This window comes from Moschus berezovskii, chromosome 4 (assembly GCF_049115385.1).
Source record: "Moschus berezovskii isolate FMDL1 chromosome 4, NW_MosBer_1.0, whole genome shotgun sequence".
Taxonomy (NCBI): Eukaryota; Metazoa; Chordata; class Mammalia; order Artiodactyla; family Moschidae; genus Moschus; species Moschus berezovskii.
Genome location: NC_142463.1, coordinates 101,256,209 through 101,275,076, shown reverse-complemented (window position 1 = coordinate 101,275,076; position 18,868 = coordinate 101,256,209). Strand labels below are relative to the sequence as shown.

Genomic DNA, 18,868 nt, shown 5'->3' with positions numbered 1-18,868 from the left:
TTTTTTTTTCATGTGGATCACTTCTTAGAGCCTTACAGTTCCTAGAATTGGTCATTAATGAATTTCTATTTCATTCTCTTTTGTTTCCTTTATGTAATTTAGTTTAACCATCTTAGGTAGACTGTGAGCTCCATAATGGCAAGTTCTGGAATCATCCCTGAACATCCCAGGTTTTCAAATACTATGTGGTCAACATAATAGCAAAAATAACAAAGAAAATAGCGATTTAATGACAGACTATGATTTCCGAGGCACCCTGCTGAACTCTTTATAAACACTATCTCATTTAACAACCTGTGAGGTAGATATTACTAGGTTCAGTTTACAGATGAGGAAACCAAGCTTCAGGGATTAAGTAGCTTGCTGGAGTCCAATTGTAAATCAGCAGCTGCAGTTTTCACCCTAGCATGTGTGATTCCAAAGCCCTTTGCAATACTGATCACGCGCGCCCCTCCCCTACCAAGTCTGCTACCTCTGTCTTACAGTCATACCATGAAAGGGACACAAAGAAGAGATACATGGAGGGCCAGACTTTATTTGGACAAACTACACATATTATTTCCTTTTTACTTCCTGGAAGCCCCTTCATGAAGGACTGATCTCATAGAATTTCTAACCCAAGAACACTTATTTCATAAAACAAACACACTTGAGAGATGGTGGGAAAGATAGTCTTGTTTTGGAGAGTCTTAATGCCAGAGTTGGTGATGGACAGGGAGGCCTGGCGTGCTGTGACTCATGGGGTCGCGGAGAGTCAAACACGACTGAGTGACTGAAATGAACTGAACTGAACTGAACTAAATGCCAGTGCCAGACAATAGATTAAAAGGTGTTCCCTCCAGGGGTCTGGGATAACCAGTCATTCTTCCCTAAATGGCATCCCAGTCAGTTTCCTCCACCCCTGTGCCCACATCCTTCTCTCTCCCCACCAATAGCATTCAAGTCTCAGCAGAGGGGCCCAGAGATGGGCAGGTGGGGCAGAGGCTCCTTCTGAGCCTTCAACCTCCTCTATTCCTGCCTCTCATGCCTATATCTTTAGGTTGATGACACTGAAAACAGTGAGTCTCAGCCTTCTGCCAGGCATCTAGAGGAAAGCAGGAAAACACAAGTGTCTCTAAGATATCCTTTCCTTATTTCAGGACTCCCCTCCCCTTCACCCACTTTATCAGCATACACACACACACACACACACACTTGCATTTAAAAAAGTAATCATCTCCCTATAAGTTTCAGCATCCAATTCTGAGCATCATTTATCTTCATCCAAAATGGCAACCACCCATTATGGATGGACTAAAGAGAGAAACCTGGCCAGTTCCTGGGAAAGCATGGCTTTTCTGCAGTCCCCACTGCTTTTGGCAGTCTCTTTGGGAGCACTGGGAAGACACAGGCATCTCTGTGCTCTTAAACAAGGGCCCTGCCAAGAGAGCTGGAGATTCCCTTTCTGCTTTCGTGCCCCTGCTAAATACTCCAGGGAAAGGGAAATCTGGGGGCCTCCATAGTTGTCATCACACCTCCTCATGGCACTCTAAGTTGGCAGTCAGCAAGGGAAGCAAACAGGAGGGAAAAATAGTTTTCCAGTATTTTCTCTCCTTTTTTATTTCTATCTTCACAACAGAATTATTCTTTTTCCCAAGAGGAATCTGAGAAGCACAATGCCCTCTTTGTTTTCATAAGACCTAGGGAGATTCCACTGGCCTCCATGGCTGGTCAGGATTCAAGAGAGGACAATGGCTTCTTGGGCATTCTGGTCAATAAGGTGTTTAGGGGAGCACTCGAGGGACTGCCAAAGGGGGAATGGAAGGGATGGTGTCTATCATCAGCTTGAACTGTAAAAGAGCTGCAGGCTGACAGGTGGCGGCAGGAATTCCAGTGGAACTGTGTGCACATTGACTCCACAGGAGAGCTTTCCAGCCCCAGGGGCTGGTTGCACACCCTGGCAGAAGGAAAGGCTGCAATGTCACCAAGGTGAGACATTTGCCAGAGTTGCATACCAAGGCACTTGTAAAGTTGAGCCTGCTGGTTGAGTTCCAAGGACCTCTTTTTAAGTAAGACTGGGCAGAGGGAGGGGCAGCCAAAGGCAGACCATGGCAACCTCACCACCACTCCAAGGTATGGTCTAAGGAGACAACACACTCAAGAGCACATCTAATGCAAGTTCCTTGACTCGTGCTCATTGTTGGGCTGGGAACTTTGGGCTCTTTCTTGCCAGAGGAAGGGTATTCAGGTCAAGGAAGCCAGAAGGACCTAGAGAATCCATCTGCTGTGTGGCTGTTGTGTAGAGAGTCATCCTATTCCTCTAGCTATCCCTCCCCGGCCAGATTTGCTACGATCCCCACCCTTCTTCCATCCCATTCACAGAGGAATCTGAGGAGTCCGGGTGGATGATGGGGAAGAGACAGCAGCTGGGACAGGTAGCTATGTCTCTGACCGCATCCACAAAGACCTGCTTACATCTTCTGGAAAGAATGAGCAATGCCATTGAGACCCAGAGTCCAAAAATAGCATAGCAGTGATGAGAATGAAAGAGATGGGGTCAGAAAGGACATGTCTTCCCTCTCTGAGCTCCTCTGTCCCATCTGGTTCTCCCACACTGGAGGGTCACACTGACAGGTCATCTGACCTGGCCTTGCTACTGGCCTTGCTGAGACGGCGCTTGTCACTCTGGTAGCCATGGGGGAGGCTGGGTCCTGGGGAGCCCTCATTGGGTACCTCGGGCTTCTGGGCATAACGGATGTGAATAAAGCCTTCTCTTGGAATCTGCTCCTGACTTCGCACCTGCTCCGTGGCCAGGTTATCTGTGTTCTGCTGGGAGGCCATCTTGTTACTGAATGGACTGAAGAATTTCCCCCCAGGGCCATTCTCCAGGCACTGATTGAAGTCAGGGGGTGGTGTGCAGCTCTGGACTATACCGGCCGAGGGACCAGGAAGCTGGCACTCACCCACACCTGGCTGGGACTTGACAAATCGCTGCCTAATCTTTTTCCAGCCCAGGTGGTAAAGTTCAGCAAGGCTGAGGAAAAGGGACAGTCCGGCCACCGCCAGCATAAAGACAATGAAGACATTCTTTTCCGTGGGCCGGGACACATAGCAGTTGACGGGATGGGGACAGGGACTCCTGCGGCAGACATGCAGGGTGTCCAGGAAGACCCCGTAGAGGAGGTACTGGCCCACAATGAAGGCCACCTCCATGGTGGTGCGGATCAGGATGCTGCAGACGTAGGTGTTGAGTAGACTGCCCTGGAGGGCAATCCTTCCATTCACTTCTTCCCAGCAGGACAGCTCTGTCTTCTCGGCCACCGGGTACTCGTAGGAGCCAGCGGCCCGAGCCTCTCTGGCCCTCTCAGCCTCCCGTAGCAGCTTCCGCTTCTCCTGCACGCGCACCATGTGCACGGCGTGGCCCAGATACACCAGAGAGGGCGTGGAGACGAAGATGACCTGCAGCACCCAGTAGCGAATGTGGGAGATGGGGAAGGCTTGGTCATAGCAGACATTCTCGCAACCAGGCTGCATCGTATCACAGAGGAAATCAGCCTGCTCATCCCCCCAGGATGACTCGGCAGCCGTGCCCAGCACCAGCATGCGGAATATGAAGAGGACTGTGAGCCAGACCTTGCCGATCACCGTGGAATGCTTGTGGACTTCCTCCAGGAACTCTCCCAAGAAGCTCCAGTCACCCATCTTGGCTCAGCAGGAGACAGGCACCAAGACTCCTGCCAATGGGGCAGAGAGAAAAACAGAGGGATGGTTCTGCGAATGTCTGGGAAGTCTGATCATGCCCTGTGATTCCACTGACCCAAACCAATGCGTTTCTTAAAAAAGGCAACTTAGAAATCAGATTCCCCTGAAAGGCTCTCCTTCTCCCCCATGCCCAGCAAAAATGAAAGAGAAGACTCAAAGGACTCCTGATAGCAAGATTAGAGTATGATTCCCACACTTTAATGGATCTAGAAATCAACTGAGATGTGTGTTAAAATGTGTGTGGATCCTGTGCTTTTACCTCCAGAGATTCTACTCCAGGAGGTCTGGATTGGCCTCTGAGGAATCTTGATTTGCAGCAAGCAGCCTCAGTTATTCTGATGCAGTTATTCAAGGACCTCACCTGTGAAACATTGGAGTAGTGTAGGACAGGAATCTGCAAGTGTGGCTCTGGACTTTTCCCTCATTGAATCTGTTTCCTTGTCTGTAAAATGGGAATAGCTACACCAGAGGATTTGAGGGTTAAATGAGATGAGGTATGTGATGTGCTGAAAATCACAGCTCACATGTTCCATATGGTTGAATGGCTGTTGGGTAAAAAACAATATTCTTCTGACTTCAGCAGGTAGAACTAGGTGGTAGAGAAAAAAGAGGGTGGGAGTGGCATATTTGGCTCCTCAGGAAGCATTTTCTAGCAATCAGAGCCTTGCAGCATGGGTCAGCTCTTCTGGGAGGTGGCAAAGGTGGCTTAGATGGTAAAGAATCCACTAGCAATGGGGAAGACCTGGATTTGATCCCGGAGTTGGGAAGGTCCTCTGGAGGAGAGCATGGTATCCCACTCCAGTACTCTTGCCTGGAGAATTCCCATGGACAGAGGAGCCTGGTGGGGGCTACAGTCCATGGGGTCGTGAAGAGTCGGACCTGACTGGGCAACTAAGCACAGCAGCACAAAAAAGACATTCAGAGGATTCTCAGGTTCCCCCAGCTGGTGAGCAGCTGGCAGTGCTGATCTACTCCTCGCTGCAGTGCAGCCATTCCAGCTGTGCCTTTCAGCTTGTCCTTCTGCATACAGAAGGCATCCATCCCCAGACCTGCCCACCTCACATCCAGAATAAATGCCCCAAACCTCTGAGTCTCACCGAGAACCTTCCCTCATCAGGTCCTTGCATATTTCATCAGCCTCATTTCCTGCTAGTCCCCAGCATGCCAAGTCCTGGAAGATTCCTGAATGCCCTCCTCCCAACCACCTCCTGTTTCCTCACCCCTAGCTGAGTCCTATATACCTTTCAAAACTGAACCCATTCATTGCTTCCCCACCCCTCCCTCCTTCCTCAAGCTGAGTACCTTCAGCTCTGCAGTGACCCTGGGGACACTCAGTCCTCTCCTAACATCTTGTGATCCTCTTCCTGTCTATGTTCTTCCAGTAGGAGCTCCTTGAGAACAAGACTTGTCTTTTCCTCTGTACCATCATCACCTGGCCCAGAGTGGGGGCTTAGTAAGTCTTAGTTGAATGAATGAAGGAGGGGGTGGCAGGCTCTGATGTTTCCTACTCATGGCAAACCAATCCCCTATTCCTTGCCTGTGTCCATTAGCAGGATAAGAAGGTCAGCTATCCCTTTCTCAGCCTTCACTGCAGTTAGTTCTGCTCTGTGAAGTGAGGTGGGAAGGGTCTAATGTGGCGGGAGTGCTCTAGAAAATGTTTTCCATCCCCCAGTAAACAGAAAGAGCCTCCCTTGAAGTCCTCTTCACCCCCACGACTGCCTGTGGACAGGTTGTGTGAGTCAAGATGCCTGAAGCTGCCCAGAGAATCTCAGAAATGCAACCGGTGCCCCGAGGCTTCTGAATCAACTCTTGACTCTTCTATGTCCAGAATTTTTACTTGATGAGCAATAAATGTTCTTATGGCTTAAGCCTTTAATCAACCAGTCCTAATGAAAAAAAAAAAAAAGGAGGGAGTTGAAGATAAATATTCCCTTCTCGGAATCTTAAAACCTCAGACTCTGATGGGACTTTAGAGGTTATCAAGTTCAAACCTTTACCTTTACAGCTTTGCTGCCAGCATGCCCCTGATTCCTATTCTATCCCAGTTCCAGTTCTTATGCATAAGAGGAAGGAAGGACAGGACCATATTTCATGGTCCAGGCTTTGGCTTCTGAGTTGATATCTTGACAGAGACCAGCTTCCTGGCTCTGTCTTCTCCCAGCACTCCACTCCCCAACCCTGAGTGTACGCAGAGTCCCTGGGAATGAAAGTGTCCATGAGTAAGCAGAAAGAACCTTATCTCTGCTCGCCTTCATATCAAAGACCCTTCCAAGTCTTGAGACCTTTCCTCTGGTTTGTGACCAGACATCTGCCCTTTTCCTCACATGATTAAGGGCCCCCTCCCAAAGTGGAAAACTGTGGAGCCTTTGTCCAAAAGGAAAATAGCTGATTAGATAAGAATTTGAATGGTCTGTGATCCCTTCTGGGCACGTGCACAGTGTTCAGCACCTTCAGGGTCATCAGCACACATGCAGAGACCAGGATGTGGCGAGTGTCAGAGAGAAGGGAGGGAGAGAAGGGGAGAGGGGAGGATTAAAAAGAGGGAAAAGACAAGGGAGTGATGGAAATGGGGGAGACTGTAACAGTTCAGGGAAGTCAGATTGCGGGTTAGTTAAGTGGAGTTCAAATATTTGTGAATATCTGCTGAGCTTGGAGAAGTTACTGGATCTATGTCTCAATTTCCTCCCACGCAAAATGGATATACTGTTATTTAGCTCATCAAGTATTATGAGGGGATACACAAAAAGCACTTCACACAGTGCTCAGACTGTAAGAACCAAATAAAAGGCAGCCATTTCTAGCAAGGAAAGTGGTGGGGAAAGACAAAAAATAAGAGAAAGTGGAAGGTAGAGAGATGTGCATTATCAAGCAGAAGAGAGAAAGAGAGGAGAAGGGGAGAAAGCCAGAGAGAAAGAGAAAGGTTAATGAACAAGAAACAAAACGAAACAGATGTATATTCTTCCAGGGCAAGTTTTTCAAACTCTCCTCCATCCCTGAAGACTTTTCCCTTGATCTTCTGGCACTGTCATTCATTCCTTGCAAGTCCCCAAGGAAGTATAAAAATAGTTCAAGGCAAAGAATGTGATGCTTTGGTCTGGTCTGCCAGGAGGCTTGCCTGCTGACTCCCTCACTTGTGGTCCAAGGGGTCCCACCTGGAAGAAGTAAAGCACAGGTACCAGAAAGGAACACAGTCTTGATAGAATATCAGAAAGACAAGCTTTGTTGTTGTTGTTTAGTCACTAAGTCGTGTCTGACTCTTTTGCAACCCCATGGACTGTAGCCTAACAGGCTCCTCTGTCCACTGGATTTCCCAGGCAAGAATAAGGAAATGGGTTGTCATTTCCTTCTCCAGGGGATCTTCCTGAACAGGGATCAAACCCAGGTCTCCTGCACTGGCAGGTGTGTTCTTTACCCCTGAGCCTCTGGGGAAGCCTCATTGGGAGAGAACAAGAGAAACTAACTAGCTGAGGAGGTGTGGACTGAGGCAGACCTGGGAGCCCTGGTGGCAGTATATAGGGTGAAAACCTCTCATCTGTAACTTCTTGGATGACTCAGACAAGGTCAGAGAAACTTCAAATTGCTGTTATGTAGAAGCTGCTCAGCTTATAATAGGAAAGTTCCCTGGCTAAAGTCAATTTCCTGACTCCTCTGGGTGTCTTTGGGCCCCTGACAACCTCAGCCAAAGAAACTTGTAGATTAGATACTCATTGAGTTTTCTGGGTGAATAGCACACAAAATACTTTGTAGATTATTATCTGTTTCTTGCCAGGAAGTGTGTTAGGAGGGCAAAGGAAGCTGCCCATTGCATGAATGCTGCTGCTGCTGCTGCCAAGTCACTTCAGTCGTGTCCGACTCTGTGTGACCCCATAGACAGAAGCCCACCAGGCTCCCCCGTCCCTGGGATTCTCCAGGCAAGAACACTGGAGTGGGTTGCCATTTCCTTCTCCAATGTGTGAAAGTGAAGTCGCTCAGTCATGTCCGACCCTTAGCGACCCCATGGACTGCAGCCTACCAAGCTCCTCAGTCCATGGGATTTTCTAGGCAAGAGTACTGGAGTGGCTTGCCATTGCCTTCTCCGAGTGAAGTCGCTAGACTCTATCAAATACAAATGGTAGTATACACCACTGCTTTGTCTGTGATCTTCACTAGCTTCCTACTGTTTATAAAGTTCAAACTATTTAACTTGCTCTTGAGACCCTCCACAGTGTGTGTATGCTCAGTCGTGTCCAACTCTTTGTGACCCCATGGACTGTAACCCACCAGGTTCCTCTGTCCATGGGATTTCCCAGGCAAGTATATTGGAGGGGGGTGCCATTTCCTACTCCAGGGTATCTTCCTGACCGAGGGGTTGAACCTGAGTCTCTTGTGTCTCTTGCGTCGGCAGATGGATTCTTTACCTACTTCGCTACCTGGGAAGCCCTCCCATCCTATCTATTTCTGCTGTTCCCCTCACATACTCAATACACACATATTCATGACCCACAATTTCTCATCTTTTTATCTTCTTTTCCTATATAACTGGTATGATTTTATTTTTAATTTTTATTGGAGTATAGTTGCTCTACAATGTTGTGTTAGACTCTGCTATCATACAGAGTAAAGTAAGTCAGAAAGAGAAAAACAAATACCATGTATTAATGCATATGTGTGGAGTCTAGGAAAATGGTACAGATCAACCTATTTGCAAAGCAGAAATAGAGACACAGATGTAGAGAACAAACATAAAGACATCAAGAGGGGGAAAGTGTGGGTGGGGTGAATTGGGAGACTGGGACTGACACATATACACTATTGGTACTATAACTAAAATAGGTAGCTAATGACAATCTTCTGTATGGCGTCGAGAACTCTACTTAATGCTCTGTGGTGACCTAAATGGGAAAATCACCTCTTTATCTTGGCTTCTCACGTTCTCTAAGTCTATGATGTCCTTCCCTTTCAGTCACTCATTTGATAAATTTATTGAAAAGACTCTGATGCTAGGAGGGATTGGGGGCGGGAGGAGATGGGAACGACAGAGAATGAGATGGCTGGATGGCATCACCGACTCGATGGACATGAGTTTGAGTGAACTCCGGGAGTTGGTGATGGACAGGGAGGCCTGGCGTTCTGTGATTCATGGGGTCACAAAGAGTCAGACACGACTGAGCGACTGAACCAAACTGAACTGAACCAGTTATCAGGCATCATTCAGTGAGGACAACACTGAAGATACACCAACTAAAAAGACAAGCATGGAGTCCCTGCCTTTATTTTCCTTCATTAAGGAGAGAGAACTAACACATAATTGCAATAAAGCGCAATGTGTGTTAACATTAGGGAAATACAGGGGCCTGGGGCTCAGTGGTAAAGAATCCTCCTGCCAAAGCAGGAGACTTGGTCAGGAAGATCCCTTGGAGAAGGAAACGGCAACCCACAGCAATATTCTTGCTTGGGAAATCATGTGGACAGAGGAGCCTCGTGGGTTACATTCCATGGAGTCACAAAGAGTCGGACACGACTTAGAGACTAAACAACAACAGTGATGGAAACATAACACAGGAGGTTGACTCTGGTTCAGGTGGGGCCTGGGCCCTTCATGGAGCCCTGGATAGTTGGATTCTACATCCCTTTGCAACTGATATGAGTTCTGAAGCCCCCACGGCAAAAAGAGATGGTCCCTAGAACCTGGTCAAGAACATCCCAACCCGGAACGTTCTTTATTCCAAGAATTTCCATGTCCTCTTTCAATGTGTCACATCGTGGGACAAAGCAAAACTTTTGGAGAAGTCATTAAGGAACTTGTTTGGTAGCAGTAACGTAGTGCTTAGATAAGAGGGAAAGGGCCAAAGGAAGGTTTCTGTGCAAAGTGAGCATCATTTTGCTCCTTCACTTCATGTATCATATGATTAGGAATAAAATTCAGTGTCTAGTTCCCAATCCAGCACTCCTGCCTATGTTGGCACTGAAGCCGCCCTCCACAGCCAATGTTTTTAAAGAAAACCGATTTAGAGCAGCCCAAATTAATGTAAAGTCATAGCCAGCACCTCTTTCACTGCCCCACAGTTCTGAGTTCTCAAATTGACCTCAGCCCTCTTTGATATCTCCTGACCTCTGAAGATGCTAAATTACCATCCAGCAGTCAGGATATACTCCCACACTGGCTTATATGCTGCCTTACACTTGTTCTCCAAAAACTTCTTGTCTATCAACTAACCTGCACTGTGTGTCTACTATTGTTCCCTGTACTGAAATAATATCTCAGAGGTACCAGGCCTGGCAAACACTAGGCAGTCAATATCTGTTGAATTAATAAACAGATCAGGGGATTTCCCTGGTGGTCTGGTGGTTACAACTCCATGCTCCCAACATAAGGGGCACAGGTTTGCTCCCTGGTTAGAGAATTAAGATTCCATATGCTGCACAGCCCAGCTAGCCAAACAAGCAAAAACCCAGATTAGACGTGATTCCTGCCCTCAAGGATTTAGCAGCTTTCCCTATAAGATGGGTAGTAGACTTTTCAAAGTAAAGACTTAGTATTTTCATTGCATTAAGTTTTCTTATTCGGTGCATAATAAATGCTTTCTTAATGATTGGGGGAAGAATGGTCTAGTAATAAAGTTGCATCACCTCTGACACAGCCCCCAGATGGAGTGGGGGACGCGAGACCCTTCCCTTGGTAGTCATCCTGCTCACTGCAGTCCTTTAGTCATGACTGAAGCATGAACTAGGCAAGCTGCAGGTGACAAGTGCCATGCAGCACACAGCAGAAACTGCACCTTCGTCTCTCCTGCTCAGGAAGGTGTGTTGCAAGCTACCGTGAGGAGGCCTTGAAAATTCTCTTTCTTTTGTTGATTCTAGTTCTGTCCTCTGGAACCAAACATATCAGTCCTTTCAATATGTTATTTTTTAATTAATTAATTTATTTTTGGTTGTTTTGGCTCTTTGTTGCTACATATGGGCTTTCTCTAGTTGTGGAGAATGGGGGCTATCGTCTAGCTGGGGTGTGCGGGCTTCTTATTGCGGTGGCTTCTCTTGCTGTGGAGCACAGGCTCTACAGCGTGGGCTCAATGGTCGTGGCGCACGGGCTCAGTTGCTCTGCAGCATGTTGAATCCCTCCAGACCAGGTGTCGAACTCAAATCCCCTGCATTGGCCGGCAGATTCTTATTGACAGTACCACCTGGGAAGTCTATAGTACACTATTTAACAACAAATTCACGTCCCCACCTCAGGAGCTGGGGCTTGGGAAACCACTGAGTTTCACACACATAATGAGTATTTGCTCTGCTGACTCTGTATCATCTCTCCAACTCAACCCTGAGTTGAGTTGTCCTTGAAGACAAGCCCCATAATGATTCATCATTGGATCCTCCCCCTGAAATCTATCGTCTCTTTTCCCTTAGAGTTTAATACTGTGCCCTGAAATTGATAGCAGATTTGTGTACTTTTTAGAAACAACGGTGGATGACAGCATTCAGGTCACTGAAAACGCCTAATGCCAGTAGAGGCAGCTCCCTGGGAAGCCAACCTAGGGTCACCTGCACAGTGAGTATGGTGACCGGGATACCAGGGAAAGAGGAGCCATGAGCCTTCCTTCTGCCCACGAGGGAGCCCTCCACTTAACTGGACAGGACTGTGTGTCTCCAGCAAGAGACTTGGTCACCATGGACTATTCCTTCTCCGCCTCCTCCCCACACATCACTGGGAAACTCATCCAAGTTTGTCAAAATTAGATTTTAAGATCACTCTGCAGAGTCTGCGTCTAATTCTGGACAATGACACATGTTCTGGAGAGTATCTACCAGACCTCTGGTTCTCAATAAAGATTGTTATTCATAGTAATAATAACAATCCCCTGGGCCCATGTTATAATTTCGCTCACCATGCAGTGGAATGCAGAAAGGGCAGGGTTGACTTGCTTCCCAATGAAGAGAATTCTGTTGTAAAAAGACCCAAAGGTTGTCACTTACAGGATGCCTTAGATGTGGTCTCATGTCAGTGCAGCTCAGTTCAGAAAGTGTCCATGAGCCCCAGTGCTACGCCAGATATCAAAGGTGGCTTTGTAAAGTGAAGTGTCAACTGTAACCATCATCTCAGAGCTCTTGTGAAGCTTACTTATGATTGTACATTTTTCTAATTTTCCTTCACCCCCAATAGTTTCTCCCTAAAATAGACTTGTAGGGAAAATTATGGGAGAGAGTGGTCTTGATCCTCAGCCACCTCATTAATCTTTATTATCCTCACAGATTCTCAGCTTCATTTGCTAGTTTACCCAGAGTTACACAAAAAGGTGAGAATAAAAAGAGAATCTAACACTTTTTGAGACCCTTCTATGTGCCAGACACTCTGCAAGTTTCTTGATGTGTATTTTCTCATTTGATTCTCACAGCAACCAGAGGAAGTAGGGGCTGGCCCTGTTCCCTTCTTACAGGCTTCAGTGGGGGTAGACTTGAGCAAGCTCACTTGAGGGTGACTTGCTGGTAAGCGATGAAATTGGCATCAAAGCCAGCTCTTGTCTTTTCTGACAGCAGTGCTCCTGCCTTAAGAACCGTGCTAGATTCTAAATCACCTGAAGGTCCTTTCTTTGAAAATCCTTACTGGTCGAAGAGTGGCCTCTTTTACATAAGATAACTGCCACAGGGTTGTTTGTGAAATAGCTATGAGACTAGGGAGTTGATTTGTACATGGTTGAGGGTAATTCTTACATTTAGAACTTTCATTCTTTCCCTGATTTAGGTTTGCGGTAGCTACTTCAGCCTCAGGGAAAGCAACCAGCTAGATGTATGACATACCTATGGCTATTGAGTTGAGCAGTGTAGGCAACGTTCTCAGAATGAGAAGTCCAGGGGGCCTGCGCCCCTGAATCTCAATCTCTAAAGAGGGGAGAAGGAGTTAGAGATGAGAGAGAGGGGGCAGGAGACAGATGGAGGAGATTAAGTATCACTTTCATTTTCCTTTTACTCTGGCCAAGGGCAGATAATTAACTCCTCTTTAAATTTAATTATTTGATTCTGGCAAGGACAGAGTGGGCCATTCAGAGATCCTGCTGGCCAACAGTTGTTTCAAAGCCAAGGAGGTAGAAAGGAGCAGGCAAAATAGAGAAAGAGCATTATGCTAGGATAAGTTATCTTCTTAAAATATTAGAAGACATATTTACAAGGAATGGATGGGAGGGAATGGCGATAAATGGAGATATTCAATTAGAATGAAATATTGGGAGGTCTTTATTATCCCAGAAGGGGTTGATTGATACTTATGTGGTTATTAATGAAAAATACATTTATGAAATGTTTTATTATTTCCAACATCTTGTCATCGGTTCATAGTACAGAAGAGCTAAAAGGAATCTAGGAATCTAGGGATAGATCGGAGAAGGCAATGGCAAGCCACTCCAGTACTCTTGCCTAGAAAATCCCATGGATGGAGGAGCCTGGTAGGCTGCAGTCCATGGGGTCGCTAAGGGTCGGACACGACTGAGCAACTTCACTTTCACTTTTCACTTTCACACATTGGAGAAGGAAATGGCAACCCACTCCAGTGTTCTTGCCTGGAGAATCCCAGGGATGGGGGAGCCTGGTGGGCTTCCATCTATGGGGTCACACAGAGTCGGACACGACTGAAGTGACTTAGCAGCAGGGATAGATCAAAATCAATCCCTTATTTCTCAACCCAAGATGAAGTCCAGGGTCCAGGGAAGTTAAGTGGTAGTAATAACAGAAACCACTATCTGAGTGTTTTCCACATGTGAAGCATTTTACAAGTCCAGTTTCTAACTCTTACATTAGCCCTGCTAGGAAAGCAGTATTATCCCATTTTATAGCTGAGAAAACTGAGACTCAGAGTTTAAAGAACTTGTACAGGGTCACATAAGTAGCAAATGCTGTGTAGGAGACTTGAACCTGGTCTACCTGACTTCAAAGCCTGCCTTTCTCTCTTTGTCACTAAAACGGAAAGAAAGCAAAGAGGTCTTAGGACTGGCAGGACTGACAGCTGGTGACAAACCCGTGACTGGAGTTCCAGTGTCTTAACTCCACAAGCAGGGCTTTTTCCCACTTTCCCATAAGAGGCCCAGGGTTTTTCTTTTTAGCCTCTGGTTCATTTCATATTGCACACTGCATATGCTGTTCCTAGAATTGATGATCACATGGAGCCCTCAGCCCACAGTGGTCAGGATTCCCAGACTCCTCAGCATCTGCCACCGTTTGGCCAGAAATCACATATAGAAAGTTATTTCCTTTTTTAGCCAGTAAATGCTCTTGGCTGCGACACTGTCTACTGCCGGGTTCTCAGCTGGCCAAGCAGCAGGCGCTGGAGTTCCATTGATGTCAGATTGCAACAAGAGCAACGGGAACAGAAATAGTTAGGTGGTAGGACTCGTGGTTCCTAGGAAGAGTGGGATTCGAGCCTGCCTCCATCACTGGCTAGTAGTGTGACCTCAGGCAAGTCACATAACCTCTCAATTTCTTCCTCATTTGTAAAGAGGGAATGATTCCTCATGGGGATTAAACAGTGTGTGAATAAGTGGAAATATCTAGAACCGTAATAGGCACATAGTAGCCACTCAGTGATGTAGTTCCTTGTTTTCTGCCATTTCTAGTAAAAACTCCTCTCAAATATGACCCAGCAAGCCAACTTGACTCAGCATTTGACACTAGAGGGACTCAGCAAGGACCGCCCCCCGTGTGCTACCAGGTGGGGAGGGCGACTGTCAGAGGTGAGGAAAACATGGGCAACGGGAAGGATATTAATTGAACCCTACATCAGTTATGTCATTCGGTTTAAAGAAGAATGGTGGGAGGAGAGGAAGAGGCGTGTAGAGATCCACTCCAATCACGCCCTATTTATACTCATCATTGGTCCAGCCTGCCTCCCAATTTTCCTTTAACTCAAGATTTTGGGTCTGGAGATGGATTCCATGAGCCCATATTATGAAATGTGTGCTTCATGTAATTCCTTTTTTCTGAGGAGCTGCAGCACTTAGGAAGCTAATCACCAATCCGAAGGCACATCTACAAGGGTAGCTTTGAAGGTGACTCAGCTTTCCATGAAAGAGAAATAGGACATTGTGTACTCTGATCTGGGCGGAAGAGGCATCCTGACCCCTAACTACACCTGCACTTCCTAAAGTTATGAATCATGGAGATGAGAGGTTGGATTCAGCTTCTAGAAGTCCTCTGTGGACAAGAGCCTCAGAAGACAGGCTCTTTCTGGTTCCAGCTATTTTGCTGTGACTCCAGACAAGACCTTTCCTCTCCCTGAGCCTCAGTTCACTCATAGGTAAAACAAAGAGATTGAGCTGGACGATTGCTTAGGCCCTTCCAGGTCTGTTAGAACATCAGGGGAATTTGTGACTTACCCAGTTGTGATCATCTGGCAAATTAGTAGCAAAGTCAAGAGGCAAATCCAGATTTTCTAATTCCCAACTTAGTATTAGTCGCACAGTCGTGTCCGACTTTTTGCGACCCCATGGACTGTAGCCCACCAGGCTCCTCTGTCCATGGGATTCTCTAGGCAAAAATACTGGGGTGGGTTGCCATTTCCTCCTCCAGGGGACCTTCCCAACTGTATATAAAGGAGACTTCATTAACGTGCATTAGAGGAAACCACAGGTTAACCTGTTATAGAAAACTGTCTCTTGAATCTTTAAATTCTATACCAATTCTATACCTCTGGTTGGCCAATTGTTTGTTTCTTTATTTAGGTTTTAAGGTGAATGATCTGGGGCTATTTAGAGGTCAGCAAAAGTAGACCCAGGAAAAAAAAATCTGTGGTCATAAACACCAAGCAGTACCTTCAGAATTTCCAAGTCATGGTGAGCCTTCACTATGGAAAGACCTTTTCTTAAAACGAGACTCAATTCAAGAGACTTGGACTGAGCACCAGGTGACCTGTATTCACCTCTATTGTTCTATCATTCATTGAGCAGTTCCTGCATGGTAGCCATTTAAAATACATTGTTTTATTTACTCTTCATAACACTTTACAAGGAAAGTATGTATTCACTTTGACAGATAAAGAAACTGAGGATCAAAGACATTAAATCATTTCCCCAAGGTTTACACAGTTAAAATTCTAACCCAAATGTGATTCCTTTTGCCCTGCCCCCGAATTAGAGAAAATCTAAGATCTTTCTGTTATTTCAGTACCTCTGATTCTGAGGCCTCCTAACTCCCTTTCCTTATGAAGGTGAGTGGATTACTAAAGGCTGAATTTTTCGCCCATTGTTTGCTAATATGTCAAAAACAATTGATTCACACAGTGGCATCAAGCTGTCCCTTGCCAGGAACCAGCAACCTGTGGCTATTGAAAGGGAAGTCAGCTTATTTCCTATGAGCCCTGAAGCTTTCCTGGAAAAGCGGGCACCTCTCCCCTTCAGTCATTTCAGTCCTGGAGCCCAGCCTGGAGTCAGTTCACACAGAGAATTGCTGGACTCCAAGGTGGGTGAGATCTTTTCTGGGACAAATGACAGAGCCTGGGCCTTGGGTCTCCCTAACCCTGAGGACTGTGAGTCTTCTAGTTCCTGTCTGATTGATCCACACCGACAGGCTCCCTGCTCTGTCTTGACCAGCTGGTCCCAGAGGGGGAATCAGCCAGGACTCATGAGGCCAGGCTGCCCTGTGGTAGCCCTGCTGGCTGTGAGAGCCCAGAAACCTCCACTGCGTGTGCCCTCAACCAGCCGGCGGAGATGAAGAGGAGCAGGTGGGCAGTGGTGCCACTGCCAGGAAACAGGATTGTAGAGATACTTACATTCAAGAAGCAGGGAAGTTTGGAATCTCAGAAAACACAGCCAAGGATGGGAGGCAGAAGAGCCCGTGGTGTGAGTGAGCTGAGCATGGTGTTCTCTCAACTGCACTGACCCTGGCTCTCTCATTTCCGACAAACCATTTCCCTTTTCTGAGCCTTGTTTTCCTTACTTGCCAAAGGAAACCTAAGAGACCACTTCCAACTCTAAAGGCCTAGGACTTCAGGGCAGTATCTGGAGTGGGGGACAGGAGCGAGGCAGCTAACAGACAAGAACAATAACCGGTTTCAACAACCCAGCAAGAACATCTCTGGAATTCCAGGCAGTGGCCAAGCAGGGAACACGGTTGTGTTACTGCCATGGCTCTGTGAACTTCATGTGTCTGGGGAGGGGACGCCCGAGGGTGCCAGTTTGGAAGCCAGGAAACTCATGTCCTGGTATGGTTTACTGTATGCCAGTGGTCGCTGGGGCTGCTCCTTGGCCACCAGCAAGGGAGGCAAAAGCTTGGAGAGACAGCAAGGGGAGCAGGCTCTGAACAGCAGTGGTGCCCTAGGGATGCTGGCTGGAGGGTGGCAGGTTCAGAGCTGTCCCTGGTGAGTGGCAAGTCAGGGGCTGGGCTGGGCTATGACTCCCAGGTAGGTCAGTGGGTGGAACAGATGCAGGCCACTTGGCCTGATGATGTAAAACTCAGGCTGGGATGCTTCTAAATACCAGCTTATGTCCCCAGCCATGAGCCCACCACCCCAGGCAGACGGAGGTGGCCTTGTCTCTTCTCTGCCCCATGTCGCTGGATCTCTCCCAGGTCGCCTGACTCCCTGCCTGGTGTCCTTTCTTGTCTCAGGCCAGTCAGACCCTGTGTGCCAGAGCTGTGTTCAGAAAACAGCTCGGTGAGATGCTGAGGAGTCAGAATCAGGAAGTCCTCCCTTATGACGGGATATGGAGAGAAGGAATGAGGGGAAAACCGCACCAAGGTGCAGTAAGGGGGTCAAATCCTTTGTGGGGCTTCCCTTCTATGGCATTTCTGAGGTGCATTTGAGCCTAGGAATCTCAGCCTTGGACAGTGTTACTGCTGACGGTAATGAGAGGGGTCCTGTTACTTCAAACCTTCCATCTTATAGCTGAGGAAAGTGAGACCCAGAAGGGAAATTGTCTGGTCCAGGATCACAAGCCCCTCAGTGCAATAGAACCCAGGTCTCTTGGCCCCCCAAGCCCTGGTTCCTTCACCACATGCTTGAAAGGGAGATGATGGAGCCAACAGAAACCTTCCTGCCCTGTACCCAGGAGGAAAGGAGACCTCCCATGGGTGCTTCTCCCGGGCTTTCTCTCTCGGTCTCACCAGCCTCTTTCCTCCAACATAAGGGGCAAGATTGCTCACAATGTACAGCAGGGACATGATACTCCACAAGAAACCGGGCAGGGAATATTTTTAAACCATCCAACATGCCTTAGGGGGAAAAAAAAAATCAAAACACTCTCCTAGATGCTGTGGAAACATTTCAAAAGATTCCAAGCCTAGAGGAAGCATCGTAAAACAATGATGGTTTGAGTTTTTAAAGGGCCAATTCCAGTCTTCACAAAAGTTCCTGGAAATGGCCTGGTGTCCTGCTTAGAAGATGCCCCTGGAGCATGGCGACTCTGTGAGAGGTAGACAGACAGCAGAGGCCCTCCACTTGCATTTCTGCAGCTCATTCTAAATCGAGTAAGTGATTTATCTACTGCTTCCTAAGCCATCCTCTTTAATATACCCAAAGCTGACCGTCGTAGGGGCTGGTGGTGAAAGAGGCAGGAGAGAAACCCACAGGTGAAGAGAAAGAGCTTTGTTGTGATCAGCCTGTAATTCAAGACTTTCTCTCTGGCTCTTTCCCATCAATTGGTAGTTTTAGCTCTTAAAATCCAAGTTCACTCTTACCTGCTTCTCCTCCTCCTGTCTGGAATCCCCGTAGGCGTCTTGGTTCTCTGGCCGCCTGTCCTCCGCTGCCCACTCTTCCTCGCTCTCCAGCCTGTCAGTCGCTCCTCTCCCACCCTCTTTTTAATCGCTATCTGTCACCCTCCCTCCGCCCACTTCTTCCTACTCTTTCTCTCTCCTCCCACTTCCCCCTCAGGATCTCTCCCTCCCCTCTCCCTTTTGTGCTCCTAGGATCTTTGCTTATTTAAAAAGCCTTCTCCCCTTGACTTGCTTGCAGCCTTTCCACACCGCGTTCTCCCCAGAAGGAGGCTGAGCCCTCCCCCTCCCGCATGGCCCTCCCCCTGTCATCGTTGGGTCCTCGGGCTAGCCCTCTCTCCTCCAGGCTGGTGGTGCGGTGGAGCTAGTCTTTGCCGGCCCACCCCCTGCCGAGCTGCTTTCCTGGAGCATCAGTGGGAAAACCGGCACTACCCCAGAGATCCCTCTTCCCCATCCTTTTCCT

The 18,868-nt window shown here is 47.5% G+C and overlaps 1 protein-coding gene across 3 annotated transcripts; it reads right to left on the bottom strand.

The window, feature by feature from the left end:
* Positions 1-515: 515 nt before the first annotated feature.
* GJA5 (gap junction protein alpha 5) lies at positions 516-18,571 on the bottom strand. 3 transcript variants are annotated; one of them, XM_055402656.2, is made up of 3 exons: positions 18,373-18,571; positions 4,103-6,893; positions 516-3,713 (listed from the first exon to the last, which is right to left on the bottom strand). In XM_055402656.2, exon 3 carries the CDS (start codon positions 3,679-3,681, stop codon positions 2,602-2,604), a length of 1,080 nt encoding a protein of 359 aa, XP_055258631.1. In that variant the 5' UTR covers positions 3,682-3,713; positions 4,103-6,893; positions 18,373-18,571; the 3' UTR covers positions 516-2,601. The 3 variants fall into 3 exon arrangements, with proteins under 3 accessions (XP_055258631.1, XP_055258630.1, XP_055258632.1); XM_055402655.2 differs by lacking the exon at positions 4,103-6,893 and having other exon boundaries at positions 18,373-18,565; XM_055402657.2 differs by lacking the exon at positions 18,373-18,571 and having other exon boundaries at positions 4,001-4,118.
* Between the last annotated feature and the right edge of the window lie 297 nt (positions 18,572-18,868).